This window comes from Camelus bactrianus, chromosome 1, assembly GCF_048773025.1.
Source record: "Camelus bactrianus isolate YW-2024 breed Bactrian camel chromosome 1, ASM4877302v1, whole genome shotgun sequence".
NCBI lineage: Eukaryota > Metazoa > Chordata > Mammalia > Artiodactyla > Camelidae > Camelus > Camelus bactrianus.
The window spans coordinates 121,021,612-121,048,501 of record NC_133539.1 but is presented as its reverse complement, the minus strand read 5'-3'; the positions used below and the strand labels follow the sequence as shown (position 1 = coordinate 121,048,501).

The 26,890-nt window shown below is 40.4% G+C and overlaps 1 protein-coding gene across 1 annotated transcript in view; it reads left to right on the top strand.

Moving 5' to 3' along the window:
• Nucleotides 1-26,890, top strand: part of PIK3R4 (phosphoinositide-3-kinase regulatory subunit 4) — a 70,601-nt gene that overhangs the window by 24,397 nt on the left and 19,314 nt on the right. The window contains exons 8-13 of the mRNA XM_045521378.2: nucleotides 8,437-8,582; nucleotides 10,466-10,669; nucleotides 15,482-15,683; nucleotides 17,433-17,620; nucleotides 18,470-18,680; nucleotides 21,571-21,736. Of these exons, the coding sequence (XP_045377334.2) occupies nucleotides 8,437-8,582; nucleotides 10,466-10,669; nucleotides 15,482-15,683; nucleotides 17,433-17,620; nucleotides 18,470-18,680; nucleotides 21,571-21,736 (1,117 nt within the window). The remainder of the gene's footprint in view (nucleotides 1-8,436; nucleotides 8,583-10,465; nucleotides 10,670-15,481; nucleotides 15,684-17,432; nucleotides 17,621-18,469; nucleotides 18,681-21,570; nucleotides 21,737-26,890) is intronic.

Here is a 26,890-nt window from a genome sequence, read left to right as displayed (position 1 = left end):
AGGGAGGTACCCTCTGGACACCCTGAGCACAAGGTGGGTGTGTGCTTGTGTAACCTGGGTAACATAAAGGGCCCTGATCCTGCCAGGCCATTTGAGTTCAGTTTCTTTTTGGAGGGTTGTCAGTGTTTTTCCAGTCCTGTTGTCAGGGAAGCTACCAGCCCTCCCTTGTTGGCTGTATCAGAGGCTGCAGGGTGTTTATGAAATAACTGTAGTCTCCTCCATGTGTACCTGGAAGAATTGGAAATGGCAGAACTTTGGAGATGGGTATCTTGAACAATTTTTTTCTTCTTCGCCTGTTTATATAAGTAACATTAGCATGTAACAGTATTTTTTTTGATCATTTATTTTTCAGATTTATTTTTTATCGAGGTAACATTGGTTTATAACATGTAAGTTTCATGTGCACAGCGTCTGTTTCTCGTTCCCTGCACACTACAGCATGCTCACCACCAGAAATGCGGTTTCTCCCCACCATCAGTCACTTGGTCCTCTTCACCCATTTTTTTTCCCTCCTCCCTCCTCGTCTGGTGTCTGCAACTCTTTCCTCTTTATGTGCTTGTTTTTGTTTGGTTTGATTTGTTTATTTATTTACTTATTGTTTCTTTATATTCCACATATCAGTGAAATCATATGGTATCTTTCTCTGATATGTTTAACTTAGCATAATACCCTCAAGGTCCATTTGTGTTGCAAATGGCAAGATTTCATCTTACTTTATGGCTGAGTAATATTCCATTATATATTTCTACCACATCCTCTTTATCCTTTCATCCAGTGGAGGGCACCTAGGTTGTTCCCATATCTTGACTATTGTAAGTAATGCCATGATGAACATAGGGGTGCATGTGTCTTTTTGAATTAACATTTTTGTATTCTTTGGATAAATACCCAGAAATGAAATAGCTGGATCTTTTGGTAGTTCTATTCTTAATATTTTGAGGAAGTTCCATACCGTTTTCCATAGTGGCTGCAGCAATTTACGTTCCCGCCAACAGTGTATGAGGGTTCCGTTTTCTCCACATCCTCACCAACACTTGTTACTTCTTGTCTTTTGATCACAGCCATTCTAACAGGTATGAGGTGATATGTCATTGTAGTTTAGATTTGCATTTTTCTGATTAGTGATATTGAGCACCTTTTTTGTGCATGTTGGCCATCTCTGTATCTTAGGAAAAATGTCTATTTTGGTCTTCAGTTCATTTTTTGATCAGATTGTTTGTTTTTTGAAATAATTTCTTTGCATATATTGGATATTAACCTTTTAGGGATATAATTTGCAAATATCTTCTCCCATTCAATAGGTCATCTTTTTGTTTTGTCGATTGTTTCTTTTGCTGTGCAAAATCTTTTTAGTTTAGTGTCTTTCCAGTTGTTTACCTTTGCTTTTGTTTCTCTTGTCTGAGGAGACTTACCTAGAAAGACTTACCTGGAAAGACCTAAGACTGATGTCGGGGAGCGTACTGCTTATGTTTTCTTCAGTGGTTGTACGGTTTCAGGTCTTACATTTAAGGGTTAAATCCATTTTGTGTTGATTTTTGTGTGTGGTGTGAGATAGGGTCTAGTTTCATTTTTTTTGCATGTAGTTGTCCAGTTTTCTCAACACCAACTATTGGAGAAACTATCCTTTCTCCATTGTCTGTTCACATTAATTATCCACATGCAGGGGTTTGTTTCTGTCTGGGTGATCTATCCATCGATGTAAGTGGGGTGTTAAAGTTCCCTACTATCATGGTGTTGCTGTCAGTTTTTCCCTTTAGGTCTCTTAATAATTGTTTTGAATATTTTGGTGCCCCTATGTTAGGTATATGTTTATTAACTGTTATGTCTTCATGATGAATTGTCCCCTTTATAATTATATACTGTCCATCTTTGTCTTTTGTTACCTTTTTCGGCTTGAAGTCTGTTTTATCTGGTGGGAGTGTGGCTACACCTACTTTCTTTAGGCTGTAACTTGGGGCAGCATCTTCTGTCTTTTCACTTTGAGCCTGTGTGTGTCTTTACAGCTGAGGTGAGACTCCTGGAGGCAGCACACAGTTGGGCCTTGTTTTTAACCCATCCAGCCACAGTGTGTCTTCTGATTGGTGAAGTCAGTCCATCTAAATCACTGATTAACTTAACTTAATGACTGTTGACAGATGAGGGACCAGTCCTGCTATTTACTCTTTTGTTTTCCGGTTGCTCTACATCTCTGTTGTTACTTTTCCCCCGTGTTTCTCTTTGCCGTTTTGGTTTGGTGGTTTTCTATGTTGTTTTTCTGTTTCCTCATTGTTTTTATGTTTCCTGTCTCTGCTCTAGATTTATTTTTTGTGGTTACCATGCGGTTTGTGTCAAACATCTCATAGGTAGAATGGTCCTTGTTCTGCTGATGGCGTCCTCATTTACCTGTGTGGATTCTGCCCTTTTCCTCTTCCCTGTTTGTACTCTTGTTGTCTCAAATGCTCCTTTTTTATGTTGTGAGTTTGTTACCAAATTGAAATAGCTACAGTTATTTTTTTCTGCTCCCCCCCTTTTACGTTTATGCTGTAATAAAATGTAATTTTAGTAAAATGACAAGTAAAGTAAAATTTATGCTGTAATAAGAACCTGTTTTCATAAAGAGTTGTGATTTTCTGATTCTATTTATCACCTTCCTCAGAGTTTGTGTACCTTCACCTCTTGTTTCTGGTAGCAGAGTCCGTGCAGCATTTCTTGTAAGACAGGTCTAGTGCTGCTGAACTGCTTCAGCTTTTGTTTGTCTGGGAAAGTCTTTATTTCTCCTTCACATTTGAACGATAACTTTGCTGTAGAGATCATTTTTGGGTGACAGTTTTTATCTCAGTGCTTAGAGAATGTCATTCCACTCCCTCCTGGCCTGTAGAGTTTCTGCTGAGAAATATGCTGGTCGCCTAAGGCAGGGGTAGGGGGTCCTCTGTAAGTTACCATCCTTTTGCCTGCCTGCCTTTAAAATTCTTTGTCATTGACTTTTGACAATTTTAATATAATGTGTCTTGGAGAAGGTCTTCTTGCATTGAGGTAATGAGGTGCTGTCTTAGCTTCACAGAATTGTACATCTGGTTCCTTCTCCAGGCTTGGGAAGTTCTCAGCTCTTATTTCTTTAAATAAACTGTTCCCTTCGTCCTCTCTTTTCCTTCCTAAATGTTTGTTACCCTAATGTTGCCCTTCCTAAAGAGTCTGAAAGCTCTTGTGGAATTCCTCATTTTAAAAATATCTTATTTCTCTTTCTTTTTGCCTATGTTTTCTTCTAAGAGGTTTATAGTGTCTTGTCTTACATTTAAGTCTTCAAGCCATTTTGGGTTGATTTTTGTGTATGGTATGAGGGAGTATTCTAACTTCATTGATTTACATGCAGTGGTCCAGTTTTCCCTACACCATTTGCTAAAGACACTGTCTTTACTACATTGTATGTTCTTAACCTCCTTTGTCAAAGATTAATTGACCAAAAGTTTGTGGGTTTATTTCTGGGCTCCTTCTATTCCATTGATCCATATATCTGTTTTTGTACCAGTAACATATTGTTTTGATTACTGTAGCTCTGTAGTATTGTCTGAAATCTGGGAGGATTATTCCTCCAGCTTCATTCTTTCTCTTCAGTAATGCTTTGGCAATTCTGGGTCTTTTGTGATTGCGTATAAATGTTAGGATTTTTCTAGTTCTCTGAAATATGTCCTGGATAATTTGATATGGATCACACTGAATCTGTAGATTGCTTTGGGCATTATGGCCATTTTAATGATATTAATTCTTCCAATCCAGGAGCATGGGATAATCTTTCCATTTCTTTAAGTCATCTTTCATGTCCTTAGTCAGTGTTTTGTAGTTCTTCCCGTGTAAGTCTTTCACCTCCTTGATCAGATTTATTCCTAAGTATTTTATCTTTTTGAATGCAGTTTTAAAAGGGATTGTTTACTTTTTTTTTCATTCTAAGTTATTGTTAGTGTAAAGGAATGCAATTGATTTTTGTCTGTTAATCTTTGTTTCCTGTTACCTTGCTATATTCTTTTATCAGCTCTAGTAGTTTTGTGTGGTGCTTTTAGGGTTTTCTATATGTAGTATCATGTCATCTGCATATAGTGACAGTTTTACCTCTTCTCTTCCAGTTTGGATCCCTTTTCTTTTTTCTTGCCTGATTGCTGTGACTAGGACTTCCAATACTGTATTGAATAGGAGTGGTGAGAGTGGGCATCCTTGTCTTGTTCTAGATTTTAGGAGGCGGTCTTTTAGTTTTTCACTGTTGAGTATTGTGCTGGCTGTGTGTTTGCCATAAATAGCTTTTATTGTCTTAAGAGATGTTCCCTCTATGCCTACTTTGGTAAGGGTTTTTATCATTAATGTGTGTTGAATTTTATCAGATGATTTTTCTGCATCTATTGATATGATCATGTGATTTCTGTCCTTTTGTGGATGTGGTGTATCATGTTAATTGATTTGTGTCTGTTGAACCATCCTTGTGTTCCTGGGATGAACCTAACTTGATCATGGTATATGATCTTTTTTATGTCCTGTTGGATTCTGTTTGCTAATGTTTTGTTGAGGATTTTTGCATCTATATTCATCAGTGATACTAGCCTGTAATTTTCTTTTTTGGTAGTGTCTTTGTCTGGTTTTGGTATTAGGGTGATGGTGGCTTCATATAATGAATTTGGGTGTACTCCCTCTTTTTTGGTCCTTTGGGTGAGTTTTGAGAAGGATCGTTATGAGTTCTTCTTTGTATGTTTGTTAGAATTCCCCAGTGAAGCCATCTGGTTCTAGACTTTTGTTTGCAGGGAGATTTTTTATTGCTAATTCTATTTCATTTCTAGTGATCGATCTGTTTATGTGGTCTGTTTCTTCTTGATTCAGTCTTGGCAGACTGTATGTTTCCAGAAACTTGCCCATTTCTTCTAGGTTGTCCAGTTTGTTTCCATATAGTTGTTTGTAGTATTCTCTCTCTGTCTCTTTTTTTTTTGTATTTCTGTCGTATTGATTGTAATTTCTCCATTTTCCTTTCTTGTTTTGTTTATTTGTGCTCTCTCTTCTTGGTGAGCCTGGCCAGAGGTTTGTCAGTTTTGTTTATTACTCTTTCAAAAAACCAGCTCTTGGTTTGATTGACTTTTTCTGTTGGTTTTTTTTTTTTTAGCTCTATTTTATTTATTTTCTCCCTGATCTTTATTGTTTCCTTCCTGCTGACTTTTTGTTTTGTTTGCTCTTCTTTTTCTAATTATTTTAGGTGATATGTTAGGTTGTTTACTTGAGACTTCCTCTTTTTTGAGGAATTGCTGTCTTAGGACTGCTTTTGCTACATCCCATAGACTTTGTGTGGTTATGTTTTCATTGTCGTTTGTCTCAAAGTATTTTTTAAATTTTTTTGGTTTCGTCATTGACTCATTGGTTTTTTTCATAGCATGTTTAATCTCCAGGCTTTTTTTCTCCTGTGTTTTTCTGTGGTTTCTTTCTAGTTTCACAGCATTGTGGTCAGAAAAGATGGTGGAAGTAATTTCTACCTTCTTAAATTTCTTGAGGCTTCTTTTGTGCCCAAGTACATAGTCTGTCCTAGAGAATATTCCATATGCACTCGAAAAGAACGTATATTCTTTTTTTTTTGTTATAATGTCCTAAAAATATCAACCAAGTCTAACTGTTCTGTTGTATCATTTAGTGTCTCCATTGTCTTACTGATTTTTTGTCTGGTAGACCTATCCATTGATACTAATGGCGTGTTAAAGTATCCTACTATGATTGTGTTCTCATCAATTTCTCCCTTTTTTTTTCATTATTTGCTTTACGTATTTAGGTGCTTCCATATTGGGTGCATATATGTTAACAAGTGTAATATCCTCATCTTGTATTGCTCCTTTGATCGTTATACAGTGTCCTTTATCTCTCTTTATGGCCTTTGTTTTAAAGTCTATTTTGTCTGAAATCAGTATTGCTACTCCTACTTTCTTGTTTCCATTTGCATAAAATATCTTTTTCCATCTTCTCACTTTCAGTTTGTGTGTGTCCTTCTCCCTAACATGGGTCTCTTGTATGCAGCATATTGTAGGTTCTTGTTTTATTATTTCTGCCTTTTGATTGGAGCATTTAGTCCATTGACATTTATGGCAGTTATTGATAGATGTGTGTTTATTGCCATTTTGAACTTAGTTTTCCAGTTGATTTGGTATTTCCGCTTTGTTTCTTTTTCTTTTTCTGGTTTGATAATTTTCTTTTTTATTGTCTTGGTTTCTTTTTGGTTTTTGTGACTCTGTTGTATGCTTTTGATTTGTGGTTACCCTCCAGTGCTTTCTAATGCGTTTTTCAAATCGTTTATTGATTTCTTCAGCTCTGGAATTTGTTTGCTTCATTTTTAGGGTTTCAGTCTTCTTTGGTAAAGTGTTAACTTCTGTTCATTGATTTTTTTTATTCCTGAAGTGTCTTTGGGTTTTCTTGTAGCTCCTAGAGCTTCTTCGTGACAGCTGTTTGGGATTCTCTGATGTCAGTATCACTGTCATTCCTCTTGTGTGGCACAATGTTACTGTGGTTCTTCATGGTGCTGATGAATTGTTTCTCCGCTAGTCCCTTTTGAGTAGTAAATAGCTCTCTACTTGATTCTAGTGATTCAACAGGTTGGCAGTTAGAGGTTTTTCTCCTTGTTTTCCAGTAGGTGGCGATATAGCACAAGTTTTTCAACATTTCTTTTACCTGAGCTGCGTCTGGTTATATATGAGAGTCTGCAGTTTCCACCCTCTACTGCCTCTGTTAGAGGTGTTGCCCCGTTGACCTGACTTTTGCTTCTTGTGTGTCTGGTGTTGGTGCTTTGCTGCTGCCAGTGTTGCTGGCATCGTTGCCTGGGGCCCCAGGTTGGTGGGCTCTCCTGCCAATTCCAGTACCCCATGAGGATGGGGGGAGGATGGGGTGGAGTTGGAGCCATGTGGGCATCTTTGCTGTGACTGGTGTTGTAGGGTGTGAGGGCTTTGCTGCTGCGGGTAGGGGCGTGGGGTGCTAGACCTGTTGGTGCCTCTGTGGCTGGAGGGATGGTGTCCCAGCCCCCACCACTGCTGATACCCAGTTACCTGTGGGTGCAGGTGGTGCTGTGGGGGAGGCCAGCGTGTGTGCCACCTCCCCTGCTGCTGCCAGGTTCTCTGGGGCTCTAGGCTCAGCTACTGTGGGCAGAGGTTACAGGATTGCAGTCAATACCTGCTGTGTGCCTTAGGTTCCTCCTCCTCTCACTGTTCCAGTCTGCCCACCTCTAGATGTACATGTGTGGAATTCTCCTGCTCTAGTGCGTTGTGCAGAGGCACCATTGTTGTGTTGTGCATGTTTTCCCGGCTGTAGATTGAAGGGGAGAGTCGAAGGGAGTGTCTCACTCCTCCACGATGTTGACATCATCGTGGCAGTATTGGGCAGAGGTTACAGGATTGCAGTCAATACCTGCTGTGTGCCTTAGGTTCCTCCTCCTCTCACTGTTCCAGTCTGCCCACCTCTAGATGTACATGTGTGGAATTCTCCTGCTCTAGTGCGTTGTGCAGAGGCACCGTTGTTGTGTTGTGCATGTTTTCCCGGCTGTAGATTGAAGGGGAGAGTCGAAGGGAGTGTCTCACTCCTCCACGATGTTGACATCATTGTGGCAGTATTCTTATTTCTCTGTTTGCCGTTTCTTATAAAATTAATGTTCTCTAAATGTGGATGTTTTTGCATGCTCAGAACTAATACAGTTTTTTTGTGTTTTAGAAGTTTAAATTTTATTCTAAATCAGGTTACTTTAGATGTTTGAATTTTATTCTAAATTTTTTGATTAGTTGAAATTAATGTAATATAGGAAATAGTTAAAATAAAAGCTGTGAAAGATTTAATTTTCTGAGTTAATCTTACACAACAGGCATCATATGTTTTCTGTCTTTTAGTTCCCATTTATAACACCTTGTATATGAATTTATAAGTATTGTATTTGACATGATCCAACCTTTGCATTAAAAAGGATGTAAAAGAGGTGAGATCATTCCCTTAATCCAAGCTACGGCTTGGAGAAGAAAGAACTTCCCGGTTTCCTTGCTCTTTATGAGGAAGATGGCGGGTGCATCTTTGGACTTCTGTGGGGTATTAGGTGGGGGAGTAGTGGTTTGCTGTATACTGCTGGGGCTTTTGATGTCTTTGTCTGACAGTTTTTAACCCAGGCTTATAAGTAAATGAGGTTATGCCTGCTCATCTTCAGCCCTAACTAAAATATGACAATTTAAATCCTGAGAAAAGAGGGAGCTGTTTTTCCTCTCATGGGATTGCTGATACTTATGATAGTTACATCAGTACGTTCACTTGGTTCAGTGTATATCTCAGGATAATTGCGTATAAAAGGCAACCTGACAGTGAAATTTGGTGTAGTCCCTTTATCAGTTGTGTTATAAGGTGAAAATTTGTTTATCTTGATAGTTTGAAACTGTTGATGAACATGGTTTCATCCATACCTTTTTGCCTGTTTAGCCCCCTTTCTGTGTCATCCCAACCTGTGGATCCGGTACGGTGCTGTGGGGTTCATCACGGTGGTCGCTCACCAGATCAGCACAGCGGATGTCTACTGCAAGCTGATGCCTTACCTTGAACCATACATCACTCAGCCCATAATACAGGTAAGCACGTGCCAACCGTGCCCCTTAATGGGAGGTTTAGAGAGTCCTCTTTTTATTTAAATTTTTAAAGATTTAAACTGGGGTACTGCATTTCCACCTTCCTTTCAAGCAGTTAATGTTAACGGGACAGATACTCTGGAGGGTGAGGGAAGTTCAGGAGACTGTTCTGTCACACAGCCTTGTAGTAACACAGCCCTCAGTAGTTCGTCCCTTGTTTTCTTACGTGCAGTGCTGGCGAGCACCTGCCGCTGAAGGGAAGTACAGCAGAAGTGTGTGTTGATGGACCTCCGAGGGCTTCTCCTGTAGAAGTGTAACTGACCTCAGTCCGAGTCAGCGTTTATAATAAAGTAGAAAAAGGCGTTTTCCAAAATGTGATTTCTGCACACTAAGTGGTTCTGGTTTCTTTCCTTTTTAATCTAATGAGTACCCCCCAACCCCCCCCCAGAAGACTAGCACTCAGTGGTGGACTCTGGTGTCTGCTTTATACAGGGCACTCGTGGACCGGGCCTGTCACTGTTCACCCCCTTCACGTTGCGGGACAGCCAGCTGTCAGAGTCGACACTTAGGTTGAATGGGCTGTTAAGAGTTGATTCTGGCTGTTAGGACATCCTGAAATGTCCCATTTTTACTAAAACTCTTTTTCTTCTGCAAATTCCCATTCCTCTCTGGCTTTCTCCTGCTTTTTTAGCCCGATGTGCCTTCCCTGTGGTTGGAGAAAATGGCCTTGGATGTCCTCTGGAAATGAGTGGGTTTGGTCAGGCCTTCAGTCCTTACTTTTCATAATAGATTAGTTCATTTTAGGGGATCATCATTCTTTGTTTCATACAGTTTGTAAATTTATAAATTTTTATCCTAGGAACAATTTGTGTGTACATGAAAGATGGATAATATTACTAGAAAATACCCCCCCCCCCGACACTATTAAAGCTTCCTTGGAAATCATGTTTAGAGACTTACTGTTTTTGACTACTTACTCTGTTTAGAAGTTTGGTTTCTAAACTCTAATAATATGGAGAAGGTGTTTCTGGGATTTTAAAATTGCATGTATTTGTAATACTGTTTAGTTGTGGTTTACTAAGGAATGCGACGTGAAAGTGGTTTGTGAGAAATCTGCACCGTTCTCTTTGTTTTCTCAGAAGTTATTACTACTTTTTGCATTTCTCATTGGTTTATATTTTGAAAGACCAGGCTCAGGAGTTGAGAGACCAGTTATCTTTATATTTTGTAATTCTTACCTGTCTACAGTTGGGATTAGACGAAAGATACCCTTTTAATGCAGGTTTCTATGGGCCAGCTCACCAGGTGGTTGAGGAGATCTACAGAAAGCCCTCTTGGCTACCATTCGTAGTGCTCATCCTTTTTTATTGTATATGTGCTGGCAAGGAGAGTACCCATGGGGATTGGAAAAGGAAGGAATATGAACTCTCTGGAGAGAGTAATGTTTTTCAGAAGCAGCTGGAGCTGCTGGGAGGCCTGGCTGCACGAGGCCGGTAGCTGCTGAGCGGCTCCCCTGGACCAGTGCCCTTTGGCCGTTAGGCCTGTGGACTGCAGGGACTTCTTAGATCTAGGAAGTCGTCTGACATTTTGGGGTCTAGAAAACTCGCGATCTGAACTTTTCTAACCTGGGTGTTTGTTAGCTTCTGGTGTGACAGACACAGTTGTGTGCTCAGATGCTAACAGTGAACAGAAGGAATATGTTTGCTCTTTAAAGGGCGCTAGCATTCTTTTTTCTTCTAAGCAGAAATTGCAGATGTTGGTATCTCCCGTTTTCTTAGAAAATAAATACCTATGTTAACTTTACGCAGTTTATATTTGTTGAATTTGGAAATAACTGTACTCTACATTGTATCTTTGGCTGATTCTTTTTTATTTTTCTAATATAGATTGAAAGAAAACTTGTTCTGCTCAGTGTTTTAAAAGAGCCAGTAAGTCGATCTATATTTGATTATGCTTTGAGGTCTAAGGACATTACTAGCTTGTTCAGACATCTGCACATGCGACAGAAGAAACGACACGGGTCTCTTCCTGCCTGCCCCCCACCTGAGGACCCCGCCATAGAACAGCTGCTGAAGAAGTTGCTCTCACAGGTTGTATCACCTTTCTGAAATCTTACCTTTAAATGAAACTTTTATGAAAACATTGAGGCTTCTATCTAGCTCTTAAAAATATTTTAAATGACATTGTATTATAACAAACCAGTAAATAAATCTGGCAGATACTATATGCATTTGCTTTGGTATCTAGGACATACTGTGATGATGGTAAGGAATTGGGTTGAGCTAAATAAGGAATCTTGGGAGACCTGGTAAGTTTTTTGTGATGACTGGCTGTATAAATGAGGGAAAGAGGGGGTATAACCCTAGATGTAGGTGATATTCTTGGCTCAGTTCCATATTTCATGAAAAACAATGAAATTCAATTGGAAGGAACAATACAAAGTTCAAATGCAATAGAGGAAAATCCTGGTTTATCTCAATCCAGATTTTACTACTGTGTCTTACAGGTCTATGAATTCAGATTGTTTAGCAAATTTTGTTAGAATTAGAAATTAATCTTTTTATTTTACTTGGTCTCTTCAGAAACATTAAGGCCTCTTTAGAAATATTACGTATAGATTTGGCATCGTGTTTTAAGAGGGATATGTGGATCCCGGAGAAGTCAAGGTAGGAATAAAAATGGTTAGAAATAAAGAATCTGATTTCTGAGTAAATCTCCACGAGCCACACAGCAGATACTGAGAGACGATGTTAATGACTGTCTTTAAGTCTGCAGGACGTTTTGGTTAGGAGGATACCTGTCAGTCGTTGTCCTGTCTAATGAGAAAAGAAGATGGGAAAAACAGTCCAGCTTGGGATGTAAAGCCTCTCACGCATTGTGCTCATCCCTAACTGTCCGTTGCTGTTTGATGCCCACCTGCTGGCTCGGGTGACGGAATGTTGGAATAGGCTTCTCCAGGAGGCTGGTCCGTAACCATTGCGGCTCTTCTGGGTCTGAATTTGCCTGGAGGCTAGAGCTGCCTCTGAGTGTGCCTTCCAGGCCAGTGTTTCTCTTTCCTCTATTTCAGAGGACTTCAGTTTGATGTGACTTGAATTGCCAGCCTTTTGAGTTTTCTTTTAACCTCGGCTTGTACGTTAGGTGTATTTTGTATTTTAGAAAGCAATTTATGGAAACTTGGATATCAAATCACATTTTTCAGTTGTTTCTCCTGAGTAAGTAATCCTTATCAAAAGGATTTCTCCCTGCAATAAAAACCACCCCGACTCAGACATACCTTCAAGCTTGGGTGGTGTGATTCTTTGGATTTCTCCCCGTCCTGCAGGTTTTGTGTATGAGCTCGAAAGCTTTTCATCGTGAGTCATTAGTTCTCTGCGAGGCGGCCGTAGCTCCTAGTAAATGTTTTTGACTTGCTGCTGGTGTTGGTTTTCCCACTGCCATGCTGGCAACTATTTACGTAGTATTTACATTGTATCAAGAGCTGATCTAAAGTATACAGGAGGTTGTGTGTGGGTTAGATGCAAATACTAAGCCGCTAGTTTATCTAAAGGACTTGAGTGTCCATGGGGGTCCTGGACCTGATCCCTGCGGATTCCATGTGATGACTATGTTGTGTTAGGTCTGCTCTGTGGTGCAGTTTAAGTTACTGGGGATCAATTGGCTCCTCTTGAACCTTGTTTTAAGCTTTGTTAGGACAGGCCCAGAGCAGCCTTTGGTCAGTGGCCGGCTCAGGTTGACTCCAGAATGTTGGGGTCCATGATGCTCTGGTTGCTTGGAGTGTGTGTGACCCCAGCCCAGGTGAGCTCCGGGGCTTCCTGCTTTCTGGTTGCTCTTCCTGGCCTCGCGCTCCCGGTGTCAGTACTCAGCCGCAGACTTGAGGAGACTGTGCCGTAGCCCTGGCCGTGGGCCAGACCCCTGCCCCAGTTCTGTGCCCCACATGCTCAGCCTTCGTGCTCCTTGAACGTGGCTCTTCTGAACTGGGTTTGCGTTCCCCCTCCTCGTGCATGGACTGGAAACTCCCCAGAGAGTGAGAGGGGGCAGTCCTAGGACTCTCCTCTGTCCTGGGGGCCGCAGCCTGTGCTTCCCGTTTTCTAGTGCTTGAAAAGTGGCATTTCATAGTTTCTGTCCAGTTTAAAGTTGTTTAACATGGGAGAGTAAATCTTGTCCCTCCTGGACATCACGGCTGGAAGCAGTGTTGGGGCATGCTTGTGGACTTGACCTCTGATTAGAGCACAATCTCCCCGCTGGCTTTTCAAGGTTGTCTTGGTCCTTTGCATTTCCACTTACATTTTCCAAATGATGTTTCCTAATCATCTTGTCACTTTATTAAAAAAAATTTTTTTTTGTTGGTATGTGATTGAGATTACATTGGAACCTGTAGGAGAGAATCAAAGTCTTGCCAGTGAGACGTCAGTCGATGAACACGGTGCGTGTCTACGTTTAGTTGGATCTTTAAGTTATCACAGTAATGTTTTATGGTTTACTTTGTAGAGTTTTATATATCTTTAATTGTTATACATATTTGGGGTAATTGGCTTTTAATGCTATTATAATTGGTATATTAAAAAAAAGTTTTTGTAGCTGGTGTATAGAAAAAATTTTTATATTGATCCTGAATCCAGCAACCTCGTCTGACTGACTGACCAGTTCTAATCTCTTGGCTTGGATGCTTCTTCTGAGTTTGCACATTCATAATTCTGTTGTGTGTGAACAGTAGTAGCAGTATTATTCACTTTTTCCCAGTGAATACTTTTGTTTCCTTGCCTTATTTAAATGACCAGGGTCTTCAGTGTAGTGTAAATGGAATTTGTGATAGTGGGCATTCTTTTCGTTTCTCATCTCGTTGGGAAAACTCAGCATTATACTGTTTGGTGTCTGCTAACACTTTTTCGGTACACTTTTTATTAGATTAAAGAAATTCCCACCCATATCTGGCTTGCTGAGGCTTATTATGGAAGAATATTAAGATGTATCAGATGTCTTTATCATATGGTTTTTTTTAATATTCTGTTAATGTAGCTAACTACACTGATCTTCCCATGTCATCAACCTTTTATACCTAGATTTTTTTGTGAAACAACTGTATCATATTGTATTTATATTTAAATACATTTTTATTGTAAAACACACAAATACTATAAATGTATAATACATAAATAATGTGAACATAAATATTGTGCAAAGTACATTTTTATACAGACTGGATTTGGATTGCTTTTTCTTTTTCCTTTTTTTTTTTTTTTTTTTTTGAAATTTTTCCATTTCCACAAGTGAGTTGTCCTTCAGTTTTCCTTTCTTGTAATGTCCTTGTCGGGTTTTTTCTTTTTTTTGATGGTGCACGTCTGACATTTTTTATTGAGATAAAATTCACATACAGTAAAATTCACTCTTTCAAAGTGTACAATTCAGTGTTTTTTTTTTTTAGTACATTCACAGAGTTGTGAAACCATCACCACTGTCTAGTTTCAGAACATTTTCATCAGCCCGGAAAGAAAGCCGTGTCGATTAGCAGGCATTCCCTGTTGGCTTCTGCTGTGGCAACTGCTGAATCTACTTTTTGTCTCCACAAACTTGCCTGTTCTGTGTATTTCACGTAAACGGGATCTTACAGTACGTGGCCTTTGTGTCTGGCTGCTTAGTGCAGTATGTTGAAGGTTCCCCCGTGGAGTGGGGTGTGGCTCTTCTTCAGTCTTCTCTACAGCCTTACGATGGCCTTGCCTCGTGTGGACGAGAGCTGAGCCCTCTGTCTTACCAACTGAAACGTAGATTCACAGAAAGAACAGACTTCTTACCATGGCTGTAAGATTTTAAGAGGAGAGGTGAAAATAAATGAAGAATTCCGGTTATTGGAAAAAATTCGGTCCAGGATCTCTCAATAATTAATGTACTTTAATGTTATTTTATTTCATCACTTCTTAATTTTCTGACTTCCTAGGGTTTGTGTCCTCTTGTGCCAGCAGACTGTGAATATTACCTTAAAGTCCGCTGGAATTTTAGATTGAGGCTTTAGGGGAATTATTTTATTACTTTTTCATTTACATAATAAAAACATTTTAGAGGGTTCTGTGGATGGTTGGAAAGTTAAGAAGAAAATGGAGAACTTACTCATGTACCAGAATATTTAAGTTGCACATCAATTATTTAAATTAAATAATATTCATTAGCTGTCAGATAGTTTAAAGTGTTCTTAGTGTCTTAGGTGGATGAATTTATTATCATTTTATAATAACCTTTTATGATGGGTACTAGTAATTATCCACATTTTGTAGATAGAGATACAGAGGAAGTGGATAACCTGCCCGTGGTCATACAGATAGTGTAAGTAATGGAGCTGGCATTTGAACAGAGGCAGTCTGACTCCAGACACACTGCTGTCCTGGGATGTGGGTGGGTGTGTTGCTGACACTAGCAGCTCAACTGGCCAGCATGTCGCTTCCTGAGGTGTGCAGAGCGCTCTGTATATCAGAGTGGCTTCACATACAGGGCCCCACTTCATGTCCTCCACATAGCTAGCAACAAGGGTGACGTAGGTGCACTTTCTTTTGCTTAATATCATATTTTCAGAATTTTTATGAAGATACCAAATGTTTGTTTATTCAGTTATGTATTAAAGATCTCTTTGTTACCAGGCACTGTATTAAAGTTTTTTGGAGATTTCAAAGCTGAATTCTACTTGAATTTTGGCATAAATCATGATACGAAGTAGAAAGTGGCTGGAGAGATCAGTTAGTGAGATTTCGTTGTGTGTTGATAATATCTTTATCTCTTGCTTTTGCTTGCTTCATTTCACCATTCTTACTCTGAAATTTTAAATCGAGTGGTTTGACCCTTCAATTGTTAGTCATTCTGAGGCCTGTTACCACTTGTGAAAGTAACGTAGAACATACGGCTTTATTTGGTTTTAGGGAATGACAGAGGAGGAGGAGGACAAGCTTCTGGCACTGAAAGACTTCATGATGAAATCTAACAAAGCAAAGGCCAATATTGTGGACCGGAGCCATCTGCATGATAGTGGCCAGAAAGGAGTCATTGACTTGGCAGCCTTGGGCATAACTGGGAGGCAGATTGATCTTGTTAAAACCAAACAGGAACCAGATGACAAGCGAGGTGAGTCCACTTACGTGTGTGCACTTAGCTGGTCATTATAAGTTACTTCACGAGGTTAGTTTTAGCTAACTAGTAGTAAAACTAAAAAGTCACATTTCCAGATACAGAGCTTTCATGTACAGTGAGTGAGCGAGTGCGTTGTGTAGCAGGAAGATTTCGGGGAAGAAGAGTGGAGGCATGAAGTGACAGTTAAGACATTAGGTAACCTTCCACATTCATTGCTCTGTATGTGTCAGAATCAGAATTCAAACCAGAGCTCTGCTCTTAAAATTATGTTGCCCCTGTGGAAGTATGTGAATGAAGGTGAAATTCTGTTTTTTAATCCTTTAAACACCAAAGCAAGGAGAATAGTCTATATATAAGATTACATAAAATTTTCTAGCCTGTTTCTAGTAGGTAACGCCCAGCGAATTGAAAAGTCTTACAAAAGAGTAGCCACCAGAGAAGCCTTAACGGTGCAGGTTTCAGATTTACAACTGTCAGCTCTTGTGGCAATGACAGTGACATTGATCATATGAGGTTTTTAAGATCTCAAGCATTCTTCCTTGAACCCTTTTTGGAGATATACTCACTTAAATGCCTTTTGGAAATGTTTCTAATCCAGTGTCAGATTTTGAGGGCAGCTGATGAATTATATTTTAAAAAACCTCTAACTGCCAAACTTGGAATAAAGTATTTGCAACTTAATTATTAATGGTTTACAGCCATAAAATGTAAAGCATTCATACAAATTAATAAGAAAAACGCAAGCACCCAGAGGAAAAATAGTGGATTTGAACATAGAGCCAATAGGAGAACAGAAATGCGTATGTTTGAAAGGTAGACAACAAAATAAATGCAAATGAAAACAGTGAGATGGCATTTTCTGCCTGTGTGATTAGCAAAGACTGATGACAATGGTGTTAGCAAGCGTGTGGGGAGGTCGGCGCTTTCGTTCACTGTCAGTGAGATTGTGAGTTGCACAATACTCTTACTGTTTGACTCACCATTTTCAGTTCTGGAAGTTTCTCACAGAAGCACTGACAGACTTGAAGAAACATGTAAGAATGCTCTCAGAATAAAAGGAAATAATTGAAATGTCCATTAACACGGGAATGATTTAAATCAATGTTCAGTATATTTAGTTAAGTAGGAGAAAAAGCAAGTTGTGAAGCAGTATGTGTTATTTTATTTTTGCAAAATAATATGGTAGTGTATTATTAAACTACATAGTTTATGAGGCTTACAGAGTTAAAGGGACAATTCGTGTTACATATTGGTAATGCCAGAACTTTGTGCTACTTAATGTATTTTTTGTAATTGGACAAAGTTTAAAAAATAGGGGGGGTTTCTCATCTGCCTGTAGTCAGGATGCAGCTGTATTGCAATTGATTTTTTATTTTTTCTTAATTTTTTCCCCATGTAACTGATACTGGAAATAGAGAGGTCATATTTAGTAGTGTGGTCAGTGACATTTGAAAAAGTTGTTTTTGTTGTTAGTTCTTCATGTAAAAGTGGTTACTTGAAACTGAGCTAACCTTGGGAAACGAGGAAGCAGTTAGGTCTAATTATTAACACTACTGAAAGTGCATCTGTCCATCTGTCCAGAGATGAAATGAGAGCTGACAAGTGTACAAGTAAATGTAAATAAGTTGGCTGTTGAAAGAGCAAATAGCATGTAGAAGTCCATTGCTTCCCCTCCCCCCAAAAAAGATAATAAAAGCACTAATTTATTTCAGAGGCTTCCTTCAGTTTATTCTGTTTTCGTAGCTAGAAAACACGTGAAACAAGACTCAAATGTAAATGAAGAATGGAAAAGCATGTTTGGGTCCCTGGAACCGCCGAGCATCCCGCAGGCCCCACCTAAAGGGAGCGACCAGGAGGTGATTCAGCCTGGGAAGCCCCCACGTTCCGAGTCCTCTGCTGGCATCTGCGTCCCCTTGTCCACTTCTCCTCAGGTACTGCTGTCTGGGTGGTAGTGAGTCCCAGCCTACTGTTGGGGTCTTTAAGGGCTGTGTGCTGTATGGAAAGTCAGCATAGTGGCTTGTCCTGTAGGAAGGACATGTCTCTAAGACAGGCTTATCTTTAACTTTAGAGCCAAGGGGAAATCTAGTATTGAAAGCACCAAAAAGATCTCGTCGTAGAGAACTCAGCAGTAGAGTGGTCTGTGGGTGAAGACATCGTGAGCTGTGCTTCTGTTGGGCTGCAGTGAACCCTTAAAATCTTCTCTTATTCTTACTCTAATATAATATCGTTAGATCTGTAAAATAGCAAAAATGCTTCTGGGGAAAAAGTCCCAAGTTTGCTGTGTGTGAGAAATGCAGTGATTTTGATTTACTTGAAGTAAGTTTATAATTTAAGGTGACTCTTCCCTAGCCAGTAATACTTTAAGTGAAAAATATTAATTCAGCCAACTGATAAATTAAAATTCTCATTTTTCTCTTCACTTAAATTAATGAGGCTTTTTATTTAATGTTATTGCTGCACTGATCATCTGTTTTTAATGTAGGGGTTTGGAAATGTTGTGGTTAAACTTCATTTTAACTAGGTTTTTGTGGAAAAAACGTCATTGTCTTTAAATAGATTTAGGGGAGGGTATAGCTCAGTGGTAGAGCACCTGCTTAACATGCACGAGGTTCTGGGCTCAAGCCCCAGTACCTCTGTTAACAAAAAAAAAAGCATTTAAAAGTTGGTGCACTAAAAAGGACAAAAAGCTGGTATAGTGAATAGAGAGAACATAGCACTTTTTTATCATCAAATGTACTTTACTTATGACATAAATACCTGTAATTGGTTTTGTTCTGCAGGTTGCAGAAGTGACGAACGTGCAGAGCAGAAAGCCGGCGGTACAGGTTTTGAGCAGCACAGTCGTGCCGTCTGCCTACCAGGTGCGGGTGACCACGTGCAAGACCGAGCTTCAGCAGCTCCTGCAGCAGAAGCGGGAGCAGTGCAGTGCCGAGCGGATGGCCAAGCAGATGATGGAGAATGCAGAGTGGGAGAGCAAACCGCCACCGCCCGGTAAACGTGCCGTCCTTGGGGGCCGCGCTCGCCCAGGCTCCCGGGCCTGAGTCGACAGGAGCGGTGGTGGGTGACTCCCAGTACAGGGCGTGGGAGCAGAGCTCACTCCCCCGGGCCGGAGGAAGAGTGATTCGTGTCCAGTCATTGCTTGTGGGGTCTGGGTCTCCGTAGCTCTGGCTGTGTCTGTCGGGCCAGTCACCTGCGGTTTTCTCTCCTTCTGGTGGTGGTTTTATTGCCTGGCTGTGTCACTTTCTCGGTGGATGTCAGGCTTCCCTGAGTAGACTCCGGCTTTTCATTTTTGAAGGGTTTACTATCTATTCGTTTTCTTTAAAAAAAGGTAAAACTCTTAGAAAATAATGGGTGCTTCTGAAAAGAAAACAAAATCACCTGTAACCCCCACCGCTCAGCAGTCGTCAGCATTTAGATTTGGGGGAAAACACTCCTGTATTCTGGGGAGATTTAGAAGAAACTTGGAGAGAAGTTAGGTGAAAATTGTGGCCTAGCTGTGTTTACAGACTTGCACAGTGTAATGTGGGGAAGCTAGTCTTTGATATTAGATTTGCAGATTTTAAAAAACATTTTTATTGAGTTTCTGTATAGATTTTAATAATGAAAAATTAACTTGAAAGCTGAGAAATGCATAGTGTACTTATGTGTTAGAGAGAGAAAAATCACATGAATTCCCACGGGCTTCCATTGTGAAGTGGGGGAATAAGTGGTAGTCAGTGATTCAAAGATCTAAGAAATATTAGTAAGTGGTAAGTGGCATCTCTAGTCACATAAAATTTTTTTAATCAAAATAAATATCCTGCAATGCCTGAGTTGTTTCTGAGATACAGTTCAGTATTATTTAACCAGCCTTGCTTTAAAAACAAAAAAAGTTGACCACAAACTTGTCTATTTTATGATAGAATCTATCTTTATAAGTGGCATTTTGTACTTAAGTGGAGCTATACATTTTATACAGCAATCCCAGAAAAGGTGTCAGATTTTGTCGTTCGAGATATGTGCAGTGACTGTTGGACTTGTTTTTTTTTTTCTTTCCACACTTGAGTGGTTGTGTGATTTTCTCTACAGGGAAATGTTCAACCTAGCCTGCTAGATTGCCTAGACTTCATGGCAAAGTGTTTTCGATGATTCTCAAATCCAGCATATCCTCCTTCAAATCACATCCACACATGTGAGGTAGACATCCAAGGGGAAACATAGTTTTCTGTTGTAGAGTATGCCAGGTTTGACAGTAGTCTTGGTTTCATTTTTGCTATTTTTTTTTTTAATGCAAGTACAATTAGTTACAACATGTCAGTTTCTGGTGTACAGCACAATATCCCAGTCATGCATATACATACATACATTTATTTTTATATTCATGAAAAGTTATTACAAGATATTGAACATAATTCCCTGGGCTATACAGAAGAAACTTTCTTGTTTTCAAACCTATAGTGGCTAACATTTGTAAATCTCAAACTCCCAAATTTATCCCTTTCCATGGTAACCATAGGATTGTTTACTATGTCTGCGAGTCTGTTTCTGTTTTGTAGATGAGTTCATAGTGTCCTTTTTTTTTTTGTAGATTCCACATATGAGTGATACGGTATTTTTCTTTCTCTTTGTGGCTTATTTCTCTTAGAATGATGATCTACAGGTCCATCCATGTTGCTGCAAATTGCATTTTATTCTTTTTTATGGCTGAGTAGTGTTCCATTGTATAAATATACCACAACTTCTTTATCCAGCCATCTGTTGGTGGACATTTAGGTTGTTTTCCATATCTTGGCTATTGTAAATAGTGATGCTACGAATATTGAGGTGCATGTATCTTTTCGAATTAAAATTCCCTCTGGATATATTACTCAGAAGCAGGATTGCTGGCATTTTTGTTTCTTGGTAAAACAAATAAGTTGATTTTAATATGACTTTATTAGGACTTAATTAGGCACAGTGCTGACTCCCAATATAGTATGATCTTCAGCATAGCTTTCTGTTTTTTTTTATTTTAAAAGTTAGTATTAATTATTATTAAATGTTACGCACAATATAAAAGTTTGTTCATAATACATTGAAGATAGTTTTTTATATATATATATATATATACTTCTGCTAAAAACTGAGTGGTTTGGAACGGGTAAGACATGGTCTCTGGCTTCAAGGAATTCATAATTCATTAGAGGAAATTAATGATACACTAAAAGAATACAGATAAACAGAGGTGTGTAGAAGTCATAAAGAAAGCAGTAGAATGTCTTTGGGCTTTCTGAAGCTATCATTTGTAATACTATTTATATCAGCCTGTTGGTATCACAGAGTAAATGATTGCAGGTAGGGAAGCAGTCTACATTTGGGTGTTTACTGTGGGCCCAGGACCGTGTTAGACCCTTTATATCTCATTTATCCATACAGTCATCCTTTGGGTTGAGTAATTCCCCCCTCATTTTATGCTTAAGGAAATTGAAACTCAGAGTTTAAAGAAGTATCCCCGGGTCACATGTGATGGTGTGGTGGGGCTGCGTCTTGGAGACTTTCAGGACCAGGCTGCCTCCCCAGTGCCTGATTTCTAGGTCCCAACAGTCATTACCTCCTGCTGTTGAGCACTAGGCAGGGTTTTTTTGGGTAGCAGGTGACCCTTGTGCCTTTTAGGACACTAGAGAAAGGCCCCAGGTGCTGTCTTTCTCAGGCTGTTTGAGCAACTCTTAATTGCTGTCTTGCATGTCTTCCTCCGTAGATGACAGTATCTGTCCTGGGCAGTAGACCGCCCTTGTTGGCTAGCCCTTGCTACCTTGTTTAGTTCTGTTGGTTCTCACGCAGGTGGTCAGCGCTCACAGCGGGGGCGGCAGGAGGGTTGTATGTGTAAACTGAAAGTAAGTTGCATTCCTTGGCTCTTCCTCAGGGTGGCGTCCCAAGGGGCTCCTGGTTGCACACCTTCATGAGCACAAGTCCGCTGTGAACCGCATCAGAGTCTCTGACGAGCACTCGCTGTTCGCGACGTGCTCGAACGACGGCACGGTGAGGGTCTGGAACAGCCAGAAGATGGAGGGGAAGACCACCACCACCAGGTAGCACGCCCGCCCACCTGCCACCCGTTCAGTCCGCCAGCAGATACTAACTCAGTGTGTCGTCTGTGACAGCTGCTGTCTTAGGGACCAGTGATACAGCAGCGAGAAAGGGGCAGAAACACGTGCTCTGGGCTCTCCTTCCAGTGGGAGTGATAGACAATAACAGTGTATACATCAGGAAAGCACGTGATGTGCTAGGTGATAAATGTGTTATTGAGAAAAATACAGCGAAAAAGAGGGATAATGAAGGCAGTTGGTGGGTAGGGTAGAACTGAAGTAAATTGGCCAAAGAAGCCTCAGAGAAGATGTCATTTAAGAAAAGACCTGACCCATTAGAGGAAACACCACGTGGAGATCTTGGGGAGGAGCCTCTGGGCCAGGCTCTAGGCGGGAGGGTGTCTGGTGCTTTGGGGGAGGAGCGGGGAGGTCTGTGTGAGCAGGAAGGAGGCAGGAGGGGCCCTGTGGACTCTCATAGGGGACTTGCACTTCTGCCCCAGTGAGATGGGAGCCTTTGGAGGGCTCGGGCAGATGAGAGACGTGGACCAAGGTAGGTGTCAGCAGAGTGGCTCCAGCTCCCATGTTGGGGACCGACTGAAGGGCTGTGGGCAGGGGCAGCTGGGAGGCTTTGTAGGAGTCAGGAAGAGGTGGAAGTGGTGGGAGCAATCAGGCACTAGGTGTGTTTCGATGGCAGAGCCAACAAGATTGGCTGAGTGGGTCGGATGGTATGAGTGGGAGCGAAGTGGGAAAGTGGTGGAAGGGCTGGCTGTGCGAGCAAAGGACAAACCGCCCTGGACCTGCTGCAGCAGCTGAGGGAGAGATGAGTTACCACTTGAAATCTCAGACTCCTTAAATATGCATGATGTGATTATGGTAAGTGATTACAAGGAGTGTCGTAGATTGCTTCCGCTTTATAGTTCTATCCCTGCTTGTCATGCGATCTGTTTGTCTGTACCACCCCCCATCCCCGTCAGGTTCACTGTATTCATATCTGTTCTGTGCCTAGTTTGGTCTGGGTCTGAAAGGAAGTCTACTAGAAATCGAAATTGAATATTATGTACATAAAAAGTTGTGGGGAATCTTTGGTGCTTTTCGTGATACGGTTCATTGATCATGGTTAACCACAAATTGGTCAGACAATGAAATACCTTTGATAAACTAAAATAATTCAGAAGTTTATTCCTTACCAATCTGATACAATTTTGTGCTGTTTATTTTTTAGAAAGAGCTCTGTATTTTTACAACATACTTAATTATTTTTCATGCTCGTTCTCTCTTGGCGTTGCATTGATCAGAATATAAATCAAAAACCAATTAAAGAATCCCGGCTCCATGTAGCAATATTTTGTCAATATTTTATTATGAAATTTTCAAATCTCAAGAAAAGTTGAATTTTCCAGTGAACTTGCGTATATACATGTGTATATATATACTCACTCCACATATTCTAAATAATTAATACTTTTACATATTTGCTTTGTCATATAATTATCCATCCCTCTATCAATTCATCTTTTAAAAATGTATTTTAATATAAGTTGCAGACATCAGGACACTTCCCCTAGAAACCGGAGCGTGCATATCATTAATATTTATTTATAGTTCTCCTTTTCTTTTTTGGCATAAAATTCATATGCTGTGAAGTACACAGATCTTAACCATTCCAAGAACTTTTCAGCAAATGCACACACCCATGCAATTTCAACCACTCTCAAGATGCAGAACGTAACCGGAATGTTCCCTTGTGCTCCTTGGCATAAAATGCCTGCCTCCTCCCTGCCTACCACCATTATTTTGATTTTTCCCCCAGTGTTATTAGCATTTTGATTAATATTTTAAACACCTCTTCTGATGATTATTTTCCAAATGATTCTTTGTTATTGTCATGGTTAGTTGCTTTCATTATCACTTTTATTCAGTGGGTACATTCAAATGACTCTAGTAAGCCGCTCAAGTAAAAATCTGGAATCATCGGTTAACTTTGCAAAAACCTCTCTTGTTAATTCCCAAATGATTTTTATCACAGAGACATGCCTTCTGTATTTCAGAGCCATGTTTTAGGCAGTGGTATCCCAGTGTCACATTTCAGAAAACGTGACAGTTTAGCTGACCGCATATATCGTCCTGGGGAAGTTTGTGTGGTGATTGGGAGACTGGGTTTCCTCTGGACGCAGCCGTGCCCCAGCTTTGCTCTGGTCTGTGGGTGGCAGTAGGGCTTGGCATCGTCCCAGGTCCAGGGTGGCAGGGAAGGGCTGGGAGGTGCTGCCCTCATCACGTGCCTTCATGAGCTGCTGAGACCCCAGTGGGAAATGGCTGGTGGCTGAGGAAGAGCAGCAAAGTGGCGTTTTCTTAGAAAGTGTTAGGAGAACATTCTGACCACTGAGGCTTTCCCCCAGGTGTCATGTCGGATGACCACCCGGTTTCCAGTTCTGACTTTCTCATCAAATTACGATTGGTGATTTAGGCTGCTTGGATCTTAGCTCTGCCCTTTTTCTTTTTTCTTGAGTTAAACTTTTAGTTTGTCCCTGGGGGACTAATTCTTGAAAAATTGCTGTTTTTCTCAACTTATACATGGGTTTTTTCAGCTTACCCCTCTACAGTATTCTAAATTATATTTTCCATATATGCTTTTTGTGCTACCCCATTTTTTTTAGCATTGTTTATCTTTTTACTTTTATTGTTTATTGTCTTTTTTATTGATGTATAATCAGTTTCCAATGTTGTGTCAGTTTCTGGTGGACAACATAATGTTTCAGTCATATGTATACATACATATATTCATTTTCATGTACTTTCTCATTATAGGTTACTACAAGATATTGAATATAGTTCCCTGTGCTGTACAGTAGAAACTTGTTACATTTTTGACTCATTTAGCTTCTCAGTTTTAGGGAAGATTGATATATATGGTACTTGCTGAATTTGATGGTAAAACATCTTAGTGGAATTTTGTCCTAATGTAGAGTTGAAACAGTATAGGAGTGTGCAAGAAAGTTATCAGTGTTAGGATTACATATTTTAAAGTCGCAGATAGTGTTGGAAGTTGAAATTTTTGAGCGGTATGGCTCCCCTGAAGTAAAGGGTTTTGAAGGCCTGAATTTTACAAAGTTGAACTTTGGGAACAAGAGGAGAGTGATCAGAGAAGAAGGAAGAAACTATGAAGGTTATGCAGACTGCAGTGAAAGAGAGTTTATAGGCAGCTCTTGGATGCAGCAAAGAAGCCAAGTAGCCTGAGAGCCCAGCAGTGCCCTGTGGGGAGTGCACGTGACACATCGTCATCCCAGGGGCTTTTGGATGTACGGCTTGTAGAGGAAGAACTGAGAATAAACTCAGAGATTTAGGCTGTCTTCAGAATGGCTTTCTTTATAATTGTAAAAAACTGGAAGCGAACTAAAAGTTCAGCAGTAGTGGTGAAATTGGATAAATAAGTGATTATGGTGGAAATAAAATTTTTTGATACGGAATATATTTGATACAGTGTCTGAAAACAAAGGTTTAAGAGGAAAACCAACAGTCTGGTAGCCACTGGAAGGGTCATAATGGCTTTGGAACTCCCTCAGAGCCCCATTTCCAGAGAACTGTCCCTATCTGACCAGCTTGCTCAAAAAGCCCCATGATCAGGGCCGGTCCTTGTTTGAGCTGACTGATACCTTGTTCTTTGAGGAAAACTCCAGCCGCAGGGCATTTGTTGAAAGCGTTGCTGGTGTGTGTTTACCGTTGCAGCTGCCTGAGGTGGCACTCCGAGTTGTGCTAATAAGAGGCTGACACAAAACTTTAAAGCAAGAAAAAGATTCCCATGGGGCCTTTGAAAAGTTTGGACGACTTCTTGGGCCTCTGTCAGGCCACATGCACTCGCAGGCTTGTGTATGAGCCCAGGAAGGAGCGGAGGAGACCCCCAGTACTGGGGCTGACCTTGAGCCTGTGCGAGTGGGAGCTGAAGGGCGAGGCAGTTTGTGAACTGCGGTGTTAACAGTGGCCTCGGCACAGACAGAGCCTCAGCGGAGCCTGGGACACTCACCGGCTCTGGAGATGTGAGATGTCTGTCCGGTCATTAGCCGGCCACTAATCTAAATGAGCAAAGACTTCAGGGGCCATACATGAGGGGAAAATACAGACGTTGCAGCAACAACATTGATATCTTATTTCTGAAGGTGATGCATCGTAATCAGAATGCCCCGCTTTGAACAAAGTTAGAGATCAGGCGGAGAAGTAAGAAAGTGTATGTCCTATATGGGAAAAACTGTACCTTCCTAATTCCAGACATTGGACTTACTAGACAGTGACTTTTAATTAGTGATTAAAAACATTTTCAAAGAATTAGAAGAAACCCTGTCTAAAGAATTAAAAGGAAAGGATGAAAAAAATGCTCCAACAAATAGATAGTATCAGTAAGGGGATAGAAACTGCAAATAGCATTCTGGAGATGAAAAGTATCATAGCTGAAATGGAAAATTCACTCACAGCTGAACACATTTCACCTGGCAAGGGAAAAGAAACAAGGACTTGAAAAGAGATCACTTGGCATCCAGTTAGAGATATGAAAACTAAGAGAATAAAGGAAAAAGGACAGAGCCTCAGGGATGTGTGGAACACCAGCGAACGTACTGACATTCGTACGGCAGGAGGCGAGGAGAGAAAAGGGAGCAGAAAGGATATTTGAAGAAGCAGTGGCTTGAAACCCTACGCATCCAGGTTTGATGAAAAACATTAATCCGCACATCTGAGAAGCTCAGTGAACTCCAAGTAGGAGAAAAATCAGAGAGCCATTCTAGACACATGGTAAGAAAATCGTTGAAAGAAAAAGAAAATATTGAAAGCGGCAAGAAAACAGTGACTTGTCACGTCCAAGGGGTCTTCAGTAAGATTAAATTTGAAAGCACTGAACCATATCAACATACATGTTCTTTAACCACAGTGGACTGAAACGAGGTCTCAGTAACAGAAAGGAATTTGGGAAATTCACAGATATGTGGAGATGAAGCAACACATGGCTAAGTAGCCAGTGGTCAGAGGGAAGTTAGAGGATGCTGAGGTGAATGAAATGAAAGCATAGCATACCAGAACTTGCGGCTGCAGCTAAAGGGGTGTTCAGTGAGAAATTTATAGCTGTAGACATCTGCATTTAAAGAGAAGAAAGGTCATAAATCAGTAAGTTAG